This window comes from Venustampulla echinocandica, assembly GCF_003357145.1.
Source record: "Venustampulla echinocandica strain BP 5553 chromosome Unknown scaffold_0, whole genome shotgun sequence".
NCBI lineage: Eukaryota > Fungi > Ascomycota > Leotiomycetes > Helotiales > Pleuroascaceae > Venustampulla > Venustampulla echinocandica.
In genome coordinates this window covers 4,759,933-4,777,946 of record NW_022474205.1, presented here as the reverse complement: position 1 = coordinate 4,777,946, position 18,014 = coordinate 4,759,933, and the positions used below count along the sequence as shown (strand labels likewise).

The 18,014-nt window shown below is 49.2% G+C and overlaps 4 protein-coding genes across 4 annotated transcripts; 3 read left to right on the top strand and 1 right to left on the bottom strand.

The window, feature by feature from the left end:
- Positions 1–155: 155 nt before the first annotated feature.
- On the top strand, positions 156–4,175 carry BP5553_01482 (uncharacterized protein; the record flags this gene model as incomplete). The annotated part of the gene is made up of 5 exons (XM_032010105.1): positions 156–723; positions 781–2,826; positions 2,906–3,576; positions 3,639–3,882; positions 3,964–4,175. 5 exons carry the CDS (start codon positions 156–158, stop codon positions 4,173–4,175), a joined length of 3,741 nt encoding a protein of 1,246 aa, XP_031874159.1.
- Positions 4,176–5,217: 1,042 nt separating this feature from the next.
- On the top strand, positions 5,218–6,962 carry BP5553_01481 (Uncharacterized protein; the record flags this gene model as incomplete). Its single annotated transcript, XM_032010104.1, has 5 exons — positions 5,218–5,425; positions 5,502–5,593; positions 5,660–5,709; positions 5,764–6,064; positions 6,123–6,962. 5 exons carry the CDS (start codon positions 5,218–5,220, stop codon positions 6,960–6,962), a joined length of 1,491 nt encoding a protein of 496 aa, XP_031874158.1.
- Positions 6,963–7,806: 844 nt separating this feature from the next.
- Positions 7,807–10,070, bottom strand: BP5553_01480 (uncharacterized protein; the record flags this gene model as incomplete). The annotated part of the gene is made up of 4 exons (XM_032010103.1): positions 7,807–9,227; positions 9,278–9,451; positions 9,529–9,864; positions 9,926–10,070. 4 exons carry the CDS (start codon positions 10,068–10,070, stop codon positions 7,807–7,809), a joined length of 2,076 nt encoding a protein of 691 aa, XP_031874157.1.
- A 1,796-nt stretch (positions 10,071–11,866) lies between these two features.
- Positions 11,867–14,327, top strand: BP5553_01479 (uncharacterized protein; the record flags this gene model as incomplete). Its single annotated transcript, XM_032010102.1, has 4 exons — positions 11,867–11,933; positions 11,991–12,955; positions 13,062–13,170; positions 13,222–14,327. 4 exons carry the CDS (start codon positions 11,867–11,869, stop codon positions 14,325–14,327), a joined length of 2,247 nt encoding a protein of 748 aa, XP_031874156.1.
- Positions 14,328–18,014: the final 3,687 nt, after the last annotated feature.

Below are 18,014 nucleotides of genomic sequence, written 5' to 3'. Positions count from 1 at the left end.
CCGCTTTCTTTTGTTGCAAGGGCAAAGCAAGGTGTTGATACCCTCGAGCTGCTGCCGAGACCGCGCTCGAGAAAAGTCTCCGCGCTTTTCGATCTTTCACTAACCTTCAGCACTGGACGGTTCAATAATGCGCCTACATTCTAATAGCTGCCACGATGTCAGACTATCCGCCGAACCCTTCGTATGGGCTGAACTATGGAGCGCAAGACCCAGCCAATCCTCCCTACCTCCCTCCTACCTATCCAGCTCAATATCTGCAACCTGACGATGGTCGCATGGCTCATACCAATTTGGCATCGAATTATGACGCGTATGGATACAACAACGCCGTGCCGGCGTTCAACCCGACTCCAATGGGTTCTGCTGTTCCTCCAGTGCCCATTTATCAAGGTTGGAATCAAGACCCAGCTCCCTTAGCCCCGTATAATCCACACAGCGGACCACAGTATCCAGGCTATCCTGATAATGCGCATCACAACTCGCCCTATTACCCCCAGCCTCAAGCAGTTTATCAACCCCCGCCGCACGCTGCAAGACACTATGATGAAGGCGAGGTGAGCGAAGGTGAATTTGAGGTTAATGCAGGCCGTATGAACAACGCGCCCGCCGCCTATGGGGCAAGCCAGTTCCGTTCGAACGACAGTCCAGCTTATGTTGAACCCTCTCAGCGCCCAAGCTACCCTAGACCTCAAGCCCAAGCTACCCAACAACCTTATCGTGCTGGTGAGCTGATCTAACCCCATAACCCGATTTTGGCCTTGGTAATTAACATATATCTAGTAGCAAACCACAATGTCCCTACCCGGGATTCTCCTCGAGCACGGCAACTATCAGATGCGTATTCGCCGCATGTTTCGCCTGTAGCAGTTGACTCCCGCGATCAAGGAAATACAAATCATAGTTACAACTCACATACACCTCTCCCTACTACTGTGGCTACAAATGGCGGCCTACAAGGTCAAAATGGCCAGACTCAAAGCGGTGTTTCCGGATCATCTGACGCTCGGTCTCGTCCAAACTCCCGCGTCGCTCCCATAAGCACAGAGGATCCCATCGTCCCTGCTAGTCATGTCCATACCCCACCAGCGCTGGGTGAAGCGTCAAATGTGACTCCCAAAACTCTAGCTGATGCTCGCAAGAAGGCTCAAGGAGCAATACTTAATCTATGGCCATATGATGTCCGCTTCCAAACCTACGTTGAAGAAGGGTTTGAGGAAGACCTAGTGGGTGGTCTCTTTGATGATCTCAGGATGCCACGGGGATCAGCTAAGCCTCTGGCAAAAGATGGGGAAATTATCCCACATCGAGCTGCTGTACCTTCCCCATCTAACGGGGCAGCAAAAACAACTACCGCTTCACAAAGCTTGGACAGGCATTCTGGCCTTAACGGTCGTTCGCCTCCATTACCCATCCAAATAAGCGGTACGCATGCTATTATAAATTGCACTACGCCTACTAAGGCCGCTATCCCTGTGTCGGTAAATGCAGCAAATACGGTGGCCAAGCCTTCAGCGGCGATGACCGAGAAAGAGCGAACTCTCCAATCGAAGATGGAGGCTCTTCGGAAATCGCGTGAAGAGCGTGCGCAGAAAGCAGCAGCCAAGAATACTGCGAAGTCGCCTACCGATGTAACTCCTAATATTCAGCCTCAACCGCAATCAACTGCACCTGTACTGTCAACCACCCAAGCACACACCCCCTCCACTTTGGCTCTAAGTACAGTACCCCGACACATTTCTCCCATAGAGCACCCAACACCAGATCCGTCAGTTTCGACCGAACCCGTCAAGCAAAATAACCAGCCGCAGGCTCCAGCCATCCCTGGGCTATTTCTAGCATCGACAGCTCCACGTGCAGGGTCTCCATCGAATGCTCCGAGCATGGCAACTACGACTACTCTAATCAACCAACGCAAGCGTCCTGTGGCAGCTGATTTCGATCCCCTTCCTAGTACCATCTCCCAGTTTAAACGTCCCTTTGGCCACAGTGGCCATGACCGGCGTTTGGTGATTGATGTAAGTGATGAGGAAGCCGACTCGGATGACGAAGATGTGGAAATGGATCTCGAGTCACAAGCAGACCAAGATTCCCCCATGCAACCCCCACGGAAAATGTCTGATCAGCGAGCTGCTGCGATTCATAATCTACAACCCTTGTCTGATTTCCCCTCACGCAAGCCTTTCACGCCTCCTCCGAACTCATCAGCGGCCAGCACCCCTCCTACGTCCAAAGCTGCGCTCGGGAGGCCGGAAGTATTACAGCGAAAGGAGAGCCAAATTGAACAGTTGAAAAAGAGGATTGCCGAAGCGGAAGCTCGGAGAAAAGCTCGTCAGACCCCGAGTGGCACCCAAACTCCTCGCGCTGGTGACAATCAAAATGCGGAGACAGTAGATGATACTGGTGGCAATGCTAGTCTTACGAGCAAGGTTGAAGCATCAATGAAGATGCAACAGCTCATCGGCATCGCCGACAAAAAGGTCAACTCAGACCAGCAAAAGCTACTGGAGACCCAGGCTGCCGAGCTTGAGAAGACGGCTGAGTTGAAGCAGAACGAAGATGAGAGCAAACGCCTTCGCCTCGAAAAGATCGCCCTCGATCTCCCACTCATTGATGTGCAAGTCCAACAGACCCAAACCAAGCTACAGCAATTACGATCCGAGGCAGCAAAACTTGAAGCCGAGATCTTCAGAAATATGGAGATAAAGCAGCAAATGGCTGAGGAAATGGAACGCCTAGGACAAGAAACGGAACAGCGGCTCCAAGCGGAGAAGGAGAAGCTTCAATATCTGACAAAAGCAGAAACCGGAAATAATGGTACCAACGGCGGTAAGTAGTCTCCATTTGCCCTTCTTACCATTTTCAATCGCAGTAGCCTCTGGACAAGATCAACAAACTTACTCATTAGACTCTTTCATCCCCCCTTCCTCGACCATAACCGAGGCTGGGATTATAAATTCACCGCTGCCCGTCGGCGGCCTCGATCAGACGTCCCCCTCTGTCTCCAATGAATCTCAACCATTGGAAGCCGCTAGTATACAGGATCTCGACCCTAACAGCCAGCAAAACCCTGCTCGTAGCGTCGAGGATAGCGAGGCCAAGTTGATGGGGGCGACTGGGACTACCCAACAGCTGCTGCTCGATCCGCACGATCAAACGTCGGCCGACCACGCTCTAGAAGCAGCCTTACAAGAGGCAGTACGTGCTGAAGCCGACTCTCATGCACACAACGATTTGGAAATGGAGGATTCGTTTGCCCCTGATCCAAATCAATTGGCTCCCGAGAGCTCACCCAGTCTTGCCGATGAAGGAAGTCAAAGCCCAGTCTATTCACCAGTCCTCGAGCGTTCAGTTCCAGATGTACTTGAGGCTGACGGAGAGTCGGATAATTACGAACCACCTGAAGCAACGCCGCCTGTGGATGCACCTTCTCCTGTTGACTCTCCTCCCTTCAGTCCAGCCCCACCAGATATGGTTATCGAACCCACAAGTGTTGAGGAATCGATGCAATTAATAGATGACACTAGCCGCGAGCCCGCCAGCGATATGCCACTGCATCAGAATGGCAGTGCGCCGCGGGTAGGCCAAGTAAAAACATTTCTCATCCTCCTATAACGAGCCTCCTGCTGACCATGGTACAGAATGATGTCAAGAGCGGTCCTGAGAAGCCTCGATTCTTCACCCCTTACGAAAGCCCGCTCAAACACTTTGGCGCTTTCCGATTCCACCCTACTTACAAGCAAGAGGTCCCTGGGGGGTTGCGGTCACTGACTTATAGCCATAAAATCGACCCCGACGTGGAATTCTGTCGATATGAGTTGGCAGGAGGCATTTGCAACGATACCACCTGTGAATTTCAACACTTCCGAGATATTGGCCTCCCTGGTGCGTGGGTTGCTTGAAGCCAGCACATTCTGGCCTCGCTCCCTAATATCTTTCTTTGTCCTCGGGCTGACTTATCACCAGATGATGCCGTATTGACCAACCTGGGCAGCCCTGAACAGTTCAGCCCGTCGCAACGCGAGAAGTTCTGTGAGGGTTTAAGAGCGGTTCTTACCGGTTTGCGCGCCCGAAAGATCAAGGACTTTGAGGTGATTGCTTCCGAAATCGTCGCCCACCGATCCAAATTCCTCGGCGACAACTCCAAAGTGCTCAATCTCGAGGGCACAGGTATCTGAAGCAACTTACTCACAGCTTCAACTTTGTAAAAACTAATAGTTATACGTTCTTCGTATCTGCGCTATACGAGGCCTTCTTAGCCACCCACCAGCATTTACGACCGCCTCTTTCCTTCCTCTCATACTCATATAGTAGATTGGTCCAATCTCCCGCCTTGGCAGGAAATTTTGGACGTAGCTCGACGGGCCTCAATGCAACAGAGGTCGAGAGCAAGAACACTGCATTGACGGTGTTGCCTTGCATTTTCACTGGTGTTTGACCCACGATACCCTGCCCACTGGTTTGGTTTCCGGCTTCGAGAGGTAGGGGAAGGAAGCCCAAAGAACAGAAAAATCAGAAGATAATATGATTCCCGACCAACCTTGCAGAGCTAGTTAGCGCCAATAGTGATAATGGAATCAATTATTTATTCTTTCAATTTAATCTACCCCACTACAATTGATCTGGCACTGTCCGCTTAGAAACATGTGGAGCGAACTTGAAACTGTAGCAAGAGCTCTATCTAAAGAGTCTCCAGATTTCGGCAATTTCAGTGGCTTCATACTCCCAAGTGTTTATATCATTCATTCCATGCCATTGCATCATCAGGCGACGACGCTAGCTACAGTACCAAGCGACAACCCCTTTTTCGAGAGGGTACTGTACATACCACCAAATCACGACCCCAGATAAGCGATTATCAGGAAATCACGACATCGCTCCCAGCACTCTCATCATCAGCACCAAACGTGCCTCGACTCTCCACAGCCAATGCTCGAAACGCAAAATGGCACGGAGAATCCACAATGGTAAAAACACTCTGCTCCAGCAGCAGCACTCCACGGTAATATGCATGTGTGATCCTGGCAGCCTGGTTAGCGGACGGGGATGAACAACATGTTCGCCATATGCGGGCGTTGATAGACATTCTAAACCAAGGACTTTGCCATTGTCCTCCGTGGGGAGACCCGATAGATATATTGAGCAAGTGCCCCAGGGTTTCCACATATTATCAATTTTTTTCCAATTGAGTGCTGTGCGGTTCAGAGAGAGATCCCTAAGATGTCAACCCTACCAGAGGTATCGGAAAAGGTCGACCTCGGCCACCAGAATAATGATTCTAAGGTCAGCAACACTTCTCTCGTTTCCGATGAATTATACACGAATCCCACCGGTATAAACGAGAAACCACTCCTTCGGAAATTAGATTGGAAACTCCTTCCCCCGCTCACAATTCTGTACCTACTGTCTTTCCTGGATAGAAGCAATGGTAAGTGAAGCAACTGTTATGGTTTCCTATTGCGTGAGGGCAGGGCCGATTGGCAATTCAACTAACTATTTGATAGTTGGGAATGCGAAACTAGAAGGCTTGGACAAGGACTTGAATATGACTGGAAACCAATACTTGGCCACCTTGACGATATATTTTATAGGATACGTGAGTTTGATGATATGAGAGCAAGATAAGGTGTGGCATAGTGCCTGGAGCTGATTATTATATTAGGTTCTGTTTGAGATTCCTTGCAATATCGTCTTGAAGCGTACCACTCCTAAGTAAGTACCACATGCCAAAGCAAACCAGGATAACGTCTAACTAAATAAACCCAGGTTATGGTTACCGACTCTCATGCTCTCCTGGGGCATCGTCGCCACCCTAATGGGAATCTCACAAAACCTCGCCGGTTTTCTAGTCGCCCGATTTTTCCTCGGCGTCACGGAAAGTGGTCTGTTTCCGGGCGTGGTCTTCTACCTATCCATGTGGTATAAGAGGACCGAAACCCATTACCGCATTGCACTATTCTTCTCCGCGGCCTCCCTTGCTGGAGCATTCGGCGGCATCTTTGCATATGGGATCGGATTTATGAAAGGCGTTGGGGGTCTGAATGGCTGGCGGTGGATTTTCATTCTAGTAAGTACATCCCGTTTGTTCTGTGTCACTAAATCATGGTTGCTAACACTGGTATCAGGAAGGTCTTTTAACCCTCGTAATTGCGGTCATTGCATACTTCTTCATCCACAACTACCCCTCCACTGCCCCTTTCCTCACCGAGCCCGAACGAGCCTATATCCACGCCCGCCTCAAGAACGACTCTGACGCGACCAACTCGGAAGAGTTTGCCTGGAGCAACGTGTTAGCCGCACTAAAAGACTACAAATGCTGGCTCTATGGCTTCGGATTCCACACCATGTCCCTCCCCCTTTACACCCTATCCCTCTTCCTCCCAACCATCATTAAGAGCCTTAACTACACCGCGGCGCAAGCCCAACTCCTGACCGTCCCCCCTTATGCCGTAGCCGCCATATTTACAGTGATAATCGCCATCCTCTCCGAGAGGACGCACAAACGCGCCCCTTTCATCATCGGCTGCTCATCACTCGCCATCATCGGCTACATAATCCTCCTCAGCACCCCGCCCACAAAACCTGGCGTCGCCTATGTAGGAACCATCTTCGCAGCAGCAGGAATCTACCCCTCCACAGCCATTGTGCTTTCCTGGCCCGCGGCCAATGTCTCAGGGCAGTCAAAACGCGCCACTGCTACAGCGATGACGATCACGATTGGAAACCTAGGTGCCGTGCTAGGGACCCAGTTGTACCGTCCGGCAACCAGCCCGAGATGGTTTCTAGGCCATAGTTTCGCGTTGGGGTATTTGTGTTTGAATCTGCTGAATACTGGCATATTATGGGCTTGCTTGAATAGGGAGAATGCGAGGAAGAGGGAGCGGGTTGCGAATGGAGAGGTCGGTGGAGGTGAAGATGGGACGGTTAAAAATGATGATGATGTGGGGTTTATTTTCCAGACTTAAATTGGGTCTTTAGAAATGATTTCGTTTTATCATTAGAATCTAGCCTCTGCGTTTTCTAAACTGCACATAAATTGGGCAATAGGTAAGGTGTTGTTTGATATCGTCGAAGACTTTACATAGTACCAGCCCTCAAAAGATAGCCTTTGTAACCGATAGTCTGAGTGATCCATCGTCCATAAAACCGACCTCCCATCTCCTACCTAAAACGATATTTATCTCTCGGCGGACAGGATCTGTATTTTCACATGAGCAGCTTCCATAAATTATTTACACTCGTAAAAATATATAAACACCCATTTATTTTTCAAATTTCTCCCAATCCAAGCATATCCTGCCTTGTCCTTGGACTCATTAAATTTGGCATGTTCGCCGCCAGGCCACTTTGGCTTTCCTGAGGCGCGCGTATACGGCCAAGCTATTTGTGTCTTACCAACATCTTCATTGTTTCGACCCACATCACAAGCGGCCGCGGATAGGATATGTTTTGATTAATTTTCTAAGCGCGAGTGGCGTGTTGGACTTGCCGCGCGGGGCGGCAGAGGCTTTTGCATGTCTCATGTTAAAACGTATTAGACGTGGCGCCGTTTTAGTGGCCATATCGTGCATTGTTTTCCAGTGGGCAGATGAGGAAGAAGTACAGCCGTGTTTTCGGTTTTGATGGATGTGTGAGTTATAGAAAATGAGACGGAAAATTAGAGTAGGAGTATGGGTTGTTGGATTATAAATTAATTCTTAATCTAGCATCTAGATTGCTTTCGCAGTAACAAGAGGGTATATGCACATATAACGGGGGATATATCCACCAATATATACGTAGCCGTTCATCTTATTCTCAGTCTCATTTTCACTCAGGCACCCGCCTCATCCATGCCCTCGAAGATTGCGGAGAAGGTTCAGACACGGCGGTCTCACTGTCACTGTGGGGACTCAACGTCCGACTCCCGCTTTGGGGACTCAGTATCGCACTCCCGCTTTGGGAACTCAATGTCGCACTCCCGCTTTGGGGACTCAATGTCGCACTCCCACTCTGAGGGCTGGATGGATCTTTCTCACTAGAGCCATAAAGTGTGTCTCCTCCTGGAGAAGTAACCCAACTCCACCTTGGTGTCGCCGGAATCCGGCCCCTACTTGAGTGCATCTCCACCGGTGTATTTTGCCAACTAAATCTAGGGTTTCGCTCTTGGTGTGTCGAGCCAGCCATCTCAACAGCGATATCTCTCTGGCCCATTAATTCGGCAGCTACTTCTTCCCTTGCGGGCAATTCGTGGACTTGCGCAGAATGGCCATCAACCTCTGCAACACCACCTTCTCTTTCTGGATGTACATTCTTCCCTCCTTCCATTTCCCACCGGGTTGTGATGGGCTGTGTGTCAAGCTCTGGCTTGACGTATGTTGGGTCGTCGGATGGCGCTTCTGGGTCTTGTGGTGGCGTGGGAGGCTTTTCTTCAACTGCGACGGTGGCTGCTGCTGCTGCCTCTGCCTTACGGCGACGGGGTTTAATACAGAAATGGTAGATGAGGAATGAAACTGCTGCGAGAACCGCGACGCCCCCGACAACGCCGCCGACTACTGCCCCCGCAGGGACGGAAGTCGAAGACTTGGATTTATCGCCGGTAGTCGTAGTTCCATTGCCGGTTGAGGAAGGGGACGATGTGGAAGGCGCCGCGATTGCAACAATGTCTTGTTGGGCGTTAGGGACCCAACTGCATTGGGAGACGGAGAAATTGCCGCGATCGTAATCTGCTATGACGTATGCTTCTTGGAAAAATGTTCGTCCTAATGTGTATTGCGTGAAATTGTCCGCTCGTTTTAGGGGGAAATATCTTGTGGCATTCGACACTAGGGGTGCTTTGGCCATGAGATCGAATGCCGCATAAGGAAGCGTAATGTTGACCGCGACCCCCTCTGTCAGATTTCCCAAAGTGAATGTAATGTTTGGATTTTGCGAGGCCAAAGCTTTATGCTGGGAATCCGTGAGGAGATATAGCTCTGTCTTGGTGTCCCAAGTTAGGTTGAAAGCTTTCTCGAATAAGGCGCATGCTTCTTGGGGGAGCCAGATATACGGCAGGCTCGAGTCAAGAAACGCCGGGATCGAAGAAGGGAGGAGAGAAGCCTCTGAACTCTTCGTACTTGAAGTGATCGAGGTTATCTGAACCGTGAGATCGCGGATGTCCTGTGAGTTAAACCCCCACGTGATATCGTGAGCAACAAATCGAGACCTGTCGTATCCTCCCAATGTGAGGCTACCAAGAACCTGGCTTAGACCTGGAGTTGGAGTTAGATTGATGTACAAATCTTTGTTGCGGGGTCCATACGATATTGATTGCCAGCTGTATATGCCCACGATAGACTTGGGATCAGTGACTGGCTCTTGAGATTCTGCACTAAACTGGGAATTGGGTTGTTAAAGCTGGTGAAATTGCTTGCTCGTGGTGTCAGACCGAAGAGTCCCAAATATGTGTCTTTTGTAGCAATTCCTGCGACGGTTTCTAGGTGATGGAGTCAGCTTTTCTTATCCACAAGCCTTGGAGCGCAATAAATAATCCCAGGAGCCAATTCTTCTTACGGTTCTTCACGGTTGGTCCTCCAGCGCCCTGCCACCCGAGCGTGATATCGTCAGAGCCTAGCGCAGCCCTTCCAGTATACCCAAGTTGCTGGCCCATTTGAAGCGGATAGATATTCGTTGTCAGATTCGCGGTGTTCTTGAACCAAGTCGACGATGCATTTGTATGATATTCTCCTCCTCGTAAGTCGGCGCAATTCGACGGGTCCGAGGCAATACATCCTTCAGGAAGCACGACAACCGTCTGGTGGGAAGCCGTGGCGACAAACAACCTCACATTTTGGGCTGGGTTCCCGACCTGGAATGGGAACGAGGACCACGAGCCATCATTGCCGTCCCCTGGGCGATATTAGTTCACATTCAAGACGATTATGCGCAGCCGGATAATGCGAAAACATACAATTTTGTGATGGGGCTATAACAATTGGAGACGGCGCTGTTTCTCTCTTGTCAACGATCTCGGTCGCGGTCTTCGCGGACACACATTGCGCGGCAAGAAACACCAGCTGTGCGACCAATATTTCCGGAGGGCTTTTCAGGCGCATCTTCTTAGGAGAGTCCCCATAGAGCGCATACTGCAACAAACAAGCAAGAAAGCAAACCAACGATTGAAGCTCGCTATCGCAAGAAACAACACAAGGACGAGCTAAGGGTCCGGAGGATTATTAGATACGAGGTACGAAGAGGATCGGAGAGCCCAAGGCACAAGCACCTGGAGTTATTCCGCATGAAGGATCCAAGGGATGCGGTCCGGCCCAGTAGGTGGTTTCAGGCCTGGAGTTGGCACCGCAGCAGTGCTAGACTTCTATGCTAGTAGGCTGACTGCGTCCAGCTACCACAGTTGGTGCTACGCACAGTACCACTCGATGATGGTGAGATGTGCGAAAAGCGAGGGGACCAATCAGCACACAGTTCATGAACAATGGACGAGAAGCAGAGTCGTGCTGGTAGACCTTTGGCCCGGGGAGCGGAGCTGGCTGCTGGGAGAGAAGTCTCTGGATCTGCCAGCAGTGCCAGGCCATATACTCCACGGGGGGTTGCGGGTTCTGCAACACGGTCCTTGATAGCGCTTGACTAGGGATCATAACGATCATAACGGCCGCCCACTTAGTTGGCTATTGCTCAGTTAGCTTCGGCGCTTAGCGTAGCTACGAGTAAACGGCATTAGCCGTGTTACATTGTTCGTCAACGGAGTCTCTTGTGGTCTACCAGTAGCTGAACTTGATACGACCCGTAATGAACGTTTGCTCGTATCTTATTACATCCTCATCCTTGAATTCGCCATACTCTAAGTGTAACCTTGCCACGCGGAAGTCTCGCTGACTCCCAGCTGAGGATGGGAAGTGGGATCTTGGAAATCGATTTAGCCGGCGGCTTTTTTTGGTTTGGCTTGCGAATCGGTGATGCATCACTCTGCTCAGATCACTGCCCTCCCAATCTTAGCGCTGGGGCGCTGCCACCATGCCAGGCCTGTTCAGCCAATCGCCGGTGGCTCAGCAGCCTACTTCGTCGTGGTTGGGCGATATTTACCAAAATAGGCCCCAAGGCCCGAGATGCATCCTAAATCCGCACATGTTCTGGTAAGGATATACATAGGTACAGGGCTATGTACAGTACATGTGCATGTACTTGCAGTAGGGAGGGAGGTACAGGACTGAACTCATGCAATGCCAAGTGGCAGACCGCTGAGAAACCCGTGGGTCTGTCTCCCTTCTCTGGAACGTTCATGTGATTTTGATCATTTTTCATCCTTTTATTCTTGCTGTTGCTGTTGCGGTTGCGGTTGCAGAATCAAAGAGGCGCGCGGGCGAGTGCCACATTGCTCTTCTCTTTCTGGAGTTTACCCTCGATTTCAAGCGCAAGCGCTCAATGCGCTCCACCCCCAATCCCCCAATCCTAAGACCAGTCCATAATGGAAAGCCACGCGCGCTCAAAAACCGTGCCAAGGCAGATAAGTATTGCGGGCACACGGATCAGCGTATGAGAATAATTACTATGCGGCGCAGCGCTCGACTGACTGGCTGTGAATGCTGTTTTCCACCCCCAAGCGCAGTCAGCGGAGAATCCTTCATGCAAGCTTATTCTTCCTGCAGGCATAGGAGAGGCTCCGCTGAAGACCCGGAGCCATGTTTATTATTCGTGGCCCCATCTGCTGGTCAGAGCAAGGCACCAGGTCCCCAGCGAAGTCAAGTGGCTGGGTAGAAAACAGCGGGGACATCCTGTTATATCTCCCATAGACTACCGGCACTCGAGGACATCCTGCGTACTTTCAATCCTCAAAGCCAAGAAGTGGTTCGTGTCTTTTGACAATTTTCTGTCGTTCCTGCTCTATAAGACAATCATGGTGGCCATGAGAGTAATTTTGGGCGTCTACATTGCGCTCCTGGGGGGGGTGACGGCGAAGTCTTGTAATTCCCAATTCTCTGCCCTAACGCTTTCTGGCGACTAATATGTCCACCATCTAGCAACAGCCCTATTCTCCAACACCACAAGCTCTTTAACGAAAGCGCCAGCTCCAGCTTCGTCAGAATGTTGTTTTGCGATAGTAGAAACGATAAGCGAATTCTACTGGCAGATATATGAGACGACCAGTTTCTTTCAGGTGGTTAACCTCACCTCCATCACCACCTTCGTGACGCCCTACCCAAATATAACCCGTTCCAATATCGAAACCAATGTCTACACCACAAATGCTACTTTCACTCGTACCCACACAATCGGTAGAAACCCCGCCGCTCTCTACCTAAATCCTGCCCCTGGACCCAGGGAAAATTTCACGGCATTGACGACTGGGACTCAGACGGTGACAGGAGGAGTGACGGTAAAATCGCCCGCTGCCTTCTGGGTATATCCAACGCTCAAGATCGTTACCGTTCCTGCTGTGACGGATTCGAATGGCCGTGTTGCTTGTGCCACGAAGACTGCCTTTCCAACTACTTATACGGGGTTTTCTGAATCACTCCGCTCCGTTCCCTATTCGACGAACACATTATCGTATGAGCTTACGGATACGCTGTACTCAACATTGTCCTCGAATCTCCTCAAGCCACTTACGACCGTGGTCGTGACAAAATATGAGACAAATACCCTATATTCGAATTCAGTATCGGAAGGGGGCGCATTCACGTCAACGCATTCGAATATTCCCGTCTTCACCGTCAATCCGTTTGTGGCATCGTACTTCGGGGAGAATGCGACTAAATCTTCCGGGTCTATATTAACACTAGCAACGCCTTATATTTACCTACCTCCGAGGGGCTCAGCAGGTGCGACTGGGGAACCGAATAATACCTGTACCCAAGGTGCTGGACCTGAAAATTATGGGTATCCGCTGCAAGAGGCAAGTTTAATTGTTCATTTTAAATATTTGATAATCGAGACAACTCCTACAATCCCTAAGAAGCGCCCAGGCTCTTACCAATTGTGGGGTGTATGCTCAAAATTTACGGCTAACACCATGCTTTACTTTTCTCCTCTGGGCATTTTCATTTGTCCTTTGCCAAATCTTATGTGTTCCTGTGCTAATACTAAAACAGATGATCGATTTCGCTGCCATTGACCATCCCGAAATCGCTTCCTGCCTTCCCGGGGGGCCTGAAGTCTTATCCGCTACACGATGCGAACAGGTTTCTCCAGCATATGAATGTATGTTCTCAGGAATTTCGACTCGCTTCTCCCGCTAACATGTGCTCCCAGCGCCCGGCGGTGACCTTACCTCATCGACTGTGATCACAGTGACTCCGACAGACCTTCCGACTGCTTTGCCCGTCGAGGCATCGCCGCTTCCCACGACGACACAACCAGTCCAAACATCGGTTGAAGCGCCAGTTTTACCCCCTACGCCAACGTTGCCCGTAGAAGATACTCCTTCGGCTACTTCAAAAAGCCTTCCAACATCCTTTGAACCTCCGTCCGATGCTCCTCAGAGTGAACCAGCCGCCGATGTCACTAAACTTATTCCAGACAACACGCCAACGTCTACAGCAGAAAATGCTCCCCCTGCTTCAGTGCCTACTCCAGACACCCCTCCTGCAGACACCCCTCCAGCATCCGTGGTAGACAACACCCCTCCCGCATCCGTGGTAGACAACACCCCTCCCGCATCCGTGGTAGACAACGCCCCTCCAGCATCCGTGGTAGACAACGCCCCTCCAGCGTCCGTGGTAGACAACGCCCCCGCCACTCTCCCCGATACTCAACCCACCAACAATCCCGCTCAACCCCCAAACCCAACACCTAATACAGCAGACCAAGCAATTGTAACTGCAATCGCCTCCCTAATCGGCGCCCAGCCCATCTCCGGATCACCAGGAAGTTCCGACTTTGTCGTCTCGATCGAAACCGCCATCCCTGTTGTCCCTGGTTCAGCCGCGCCATCCGGCCGGACAACAATCATCTCCGGAACCACAAAAGTAATAATTTCCGCAGCGACAACAATCCCTGCAGGTCAAGCTGTGGCGGGGTTAAGCAGTCTAGGAGGCACCACGACGATGATTTCAGGAACGCTGAATGTTGTCTTGGGTATTCCAGGTGGGACGACGAATATCCCGGTGAACTCGCAGCTGCCCGCCTTGACAGGAAAGACGACGGTAATAGAGGGGAGTACGTATGTGGCTGTGAGCGGACCAACAACAGTTCCTGTAGTTGTTGGAGGAGGCAATGCGGCTCCTTCTGGAAATGGAAGTACAGCGGCGCCAACGTTCAACCCAGTGGAAGCTTCTGGGGCTTCGGGTAGTATGGTGGCAGGAAGATGTGCCATGGCTCTTGCTTGTGTTGGTGCTGTTATTGCGCTTGCATTCTAGAAGATGATATAAGACGTGCTAAGACGTACTTAATGTTTTATGATATAATGGGTGGATAAGCAAAGGTTCTTTGTATATAGTTTTATAGGCATTTTGTGCCGAATTGGAAATTAGGAATTAAGAATGGAAGGGCTGAGATAGAAAATATAGTAATACGTCTCAGAACAAAATGTTTAGGGAAAGCAGAAAACTTGCCTGGTATTTATTTTTATGACCAATCGTTTTCTATTTCGATTTTTCGTTCAGTATCGTATGACCAATTTCAACGGGCCATCACATTGCTTACCATCCCTCTATATCAAAAATAGCCTCTTCCGAAATACAATATCTACTACAAAGGGAACCTTTGAAAAGAGCTAACCTTCAAGTTTGTTCCCATAGCTCCAATTCCAAACTATCGCCCATTTACTTCTTCAAATTACGAATCGTCTATCCTGTTTCTGTCCCCCAACATTAACTAACAACGTAACTTTTTGGAATACCGCTGCTTACAGCTTTCCCAAGAAAACCCGAAGTGGAATCATTTACGGCGGAGGTAGCTTTCAGGTCATTAAAGTATTGATTTAGTGCTTTGAGTATGGTTGGGTAAAAATGTCTTTGCCCAACTTCGACTACACCCACTAGCCTAAGCGATTGACCTATCCTTTATGGTCTCACAAGCCAAACCTACAGTAGACACAAGCCGAAAGTTTACGACGTTTGCTGGAAATTATTCAGGAAATATTTCCTAAAATATTGACTGAATCTCTACTTCTTGATTTTTAGCTGGGTTTTTATACGTTGGATCCGAGTATGAATGTTTTTATTGGTACTTAGTTGTCTTTCATAAGCTAATGTATACAATTTTACCCTGTGGAAGAAGAGTGGTATGTTTGGTACTAAGAGTGCGAGATATATATTTAAACCTATGTAGTACAAGGATTATGCGTAGGAAGCCAATATACCTCGCAGATCAAATTTTATGAGAAGAGAGAGGAACTTAGCTCCCAGAATGATTTGGAAACTCGCACTGAGGGAGCTAGCCACCAAAGCAAAATATCATTGGGAAACGGTGCCGGCATTTCAGTGAAGGAGTTGAGATGTGCCTGGATAGCCCGCAGTGTCATAGAGGAGTGGCTGGATGTTGCTGAGGGGAAGGGGATCGTTAAGCTTGTCATCTTGAGAGGTGTTTGTCATTTTGAGAGGTGTTTGTCATTTTGAGAGGTGTTTGTCATTTTGAGAGGTGTTTGTCATTTTGAGAGGTGTTGTCATTCCTTACCCCGCCTTAAAGAGGACTATTAAGAGCAATCTCAACCTTTGCCTTAATATTGGAAAAATTCTTTAGACTCGGATTATTATTATAGACAAAAAAACCTCCATAGCCTTGCTTGGGGTTCCCCATTTTAGCGTATATATAGACACAAGTGTAGGTCACTCTTAGGTCACTTTCCCACCCCGACGAAGAGGCAAGGAGAGCCGTTATATGGGGAGGCTCATTCTGACTATAGCTTGGGATGTGGTGGCCGCAACTAAATAAGTATGTAAGCTAAATACAATAATGATCGGACCCATGGTTAGGTACTACCTTTACCACTACTACTGCTGTGATACCCTCAACGACTGTCATAAGTCCATAACACTTAATCATAGTAATCCCCACCCGTGCCCCTCGGTTTTGCACTACTTGGGTTTAGAATATATAGCCCCCGCTCTAATTACTATGAATACCCACTCCGTCTCTAGGGTGCGATTTAGAAGGTATTCACGGACTCAATTTCTCCCACAGGGACGAACCTTCTTAGGTGTGAGGAAGTTCGCGAATTCAAAATCGGCATCGTATTGTTCCGGAAAACCAAGAGTAATAGTAAATTATAGAGGCTAGTTAAGCTAGTCAGTGTTAACCCGGTAGCATGATAGGTCAGGATTCAAGTTTACTCACCTGCCCAGCACGTTGCACTAAGCTAAGTTAGTTCGTTTATGGCTGGAGGATAGGCAGTTCACTCGTAGATCAGGTTAAGTCGGTGTTGACTTAGGTAACAGTTACTTTCCAAACTGCTACTCGGTAACTCGTTATACCATGTTAGTACTAAAACTCAAATCCCTCGCAAGCCTGCGCCGGTTGATTGATGGTATAGCCAGGGCCCTCGGGATATCATCAAGTATGTCCAAAGGAAACTAAAAGCAACGAATGGAGATATCCAGAAGGCAATTTTCGAAAAGTGCGATATATGTTTATCTAGGTTGCATTGTCCTAGTTGTTGAACATCTGAACATAGAGCTAAACAAAGGGAAAATTAAAGCAATATAAAGTAAAATTAAACGAGACGCCGAGTGATCTTGATAAAATACTCTCAAAAATTTTGGAAAGGGAGGACTGTGAAGATAGGAAGAAGAAAGAAGCTCAGCCCCGCTATTGTAGATGCTGGACGAAGAGTAGATAAGAATACCGTAGTGTCAATATTAAGCATGTTGCCAATATTAAGCATGTTCCCAATTAAATAAATGCTGCTGTCAAATAGCAAGACACTTGTCATTATATACACTGTTGTCATACTATATACTATAACTAGGTATGGCCAACTACCACTCGCCGGGCAGGTGGTGGACGATTCAACGGACGAGCTCCACAGGTGAACCCATCATCCGCCCAAGTACAAGAAGTGCAGTGAGCAAGGATAGCCCGACCAGCATCATCATTGTACTGAAAGACAATACAATCAACGAACTCAGTCTTCTTTCCAGTGCTGAAGCGAGCACAACCTTCTGCTGGAACACCTCTGGTGTGGGCAGTGACAGCAATTTCTCTGCCACGGCGACATCGAACCTCATTGCCCATGGGGTAAGCTGTAAAGGAAGGGCCTACAGCCCGGCCAGCATTGCCATTGGACTGAGCTGAATGGAGGAGCTATCCAGGGCCGACAGTGTGCGCGAATGTAAGGAGCAGGTCTGTCTTGTTTGCTGCAGGCATTCTAATCAAAAGGTTAGGATCGATCGGAAGTAATGAAGTGATCTCACGAGTGAAAGCGAAGGGGTGATGAAACTAGTACAGCTACTCGACTTGAGTATTGAGATGTACAGTAATGATTGAAGCACGCGTAAAGACAAACGCGCAGGTGACGGAAGAGAGCTATACCCAAATATAGGTGTAAGCGACTACCAATGGTTGATGGATGATGATGATGAGACTCGATGTAAGTCACACAACTTGCAAGACGAAGTCGAAAGCTGATGATGGTCGCATAGAGCACTTTGCCTGTACAATTGCTGGTAGACTAATACACCCAACGGGAGTAGTACTAGACTGCTAGTGACTGATGATAGTACTGCCCCAAATGAGGGGAGCGCTGGTCGAAGATGTCAAGTTACTATAACTTGATCCGATTCAACTTTGACGACGATGAGATCACCGAGTTATTGTTAACCCGGGTTCATAACTCATCGGCAGACGAGGAAAGCTCTGATGTTGGGTAAGATGGGCGCCACGAGGCAATCGATGCAGCTGCTCCTCACGCTCTTAATGACATCCAGGAGGAAGATGCCGGTGTCACTTGTCGAGTCCTATTCAACTATACCGTCACATATCAGCAAAATGTCCTTCCCTAATCTGCTATCCGTTATTCGGTAGCCACAGCCATCCCCACATAAAGAAAGAACCACCCTTCCAATAGGAGATCCTATATGCTATGATTACCGGCATCCAGCCCACGG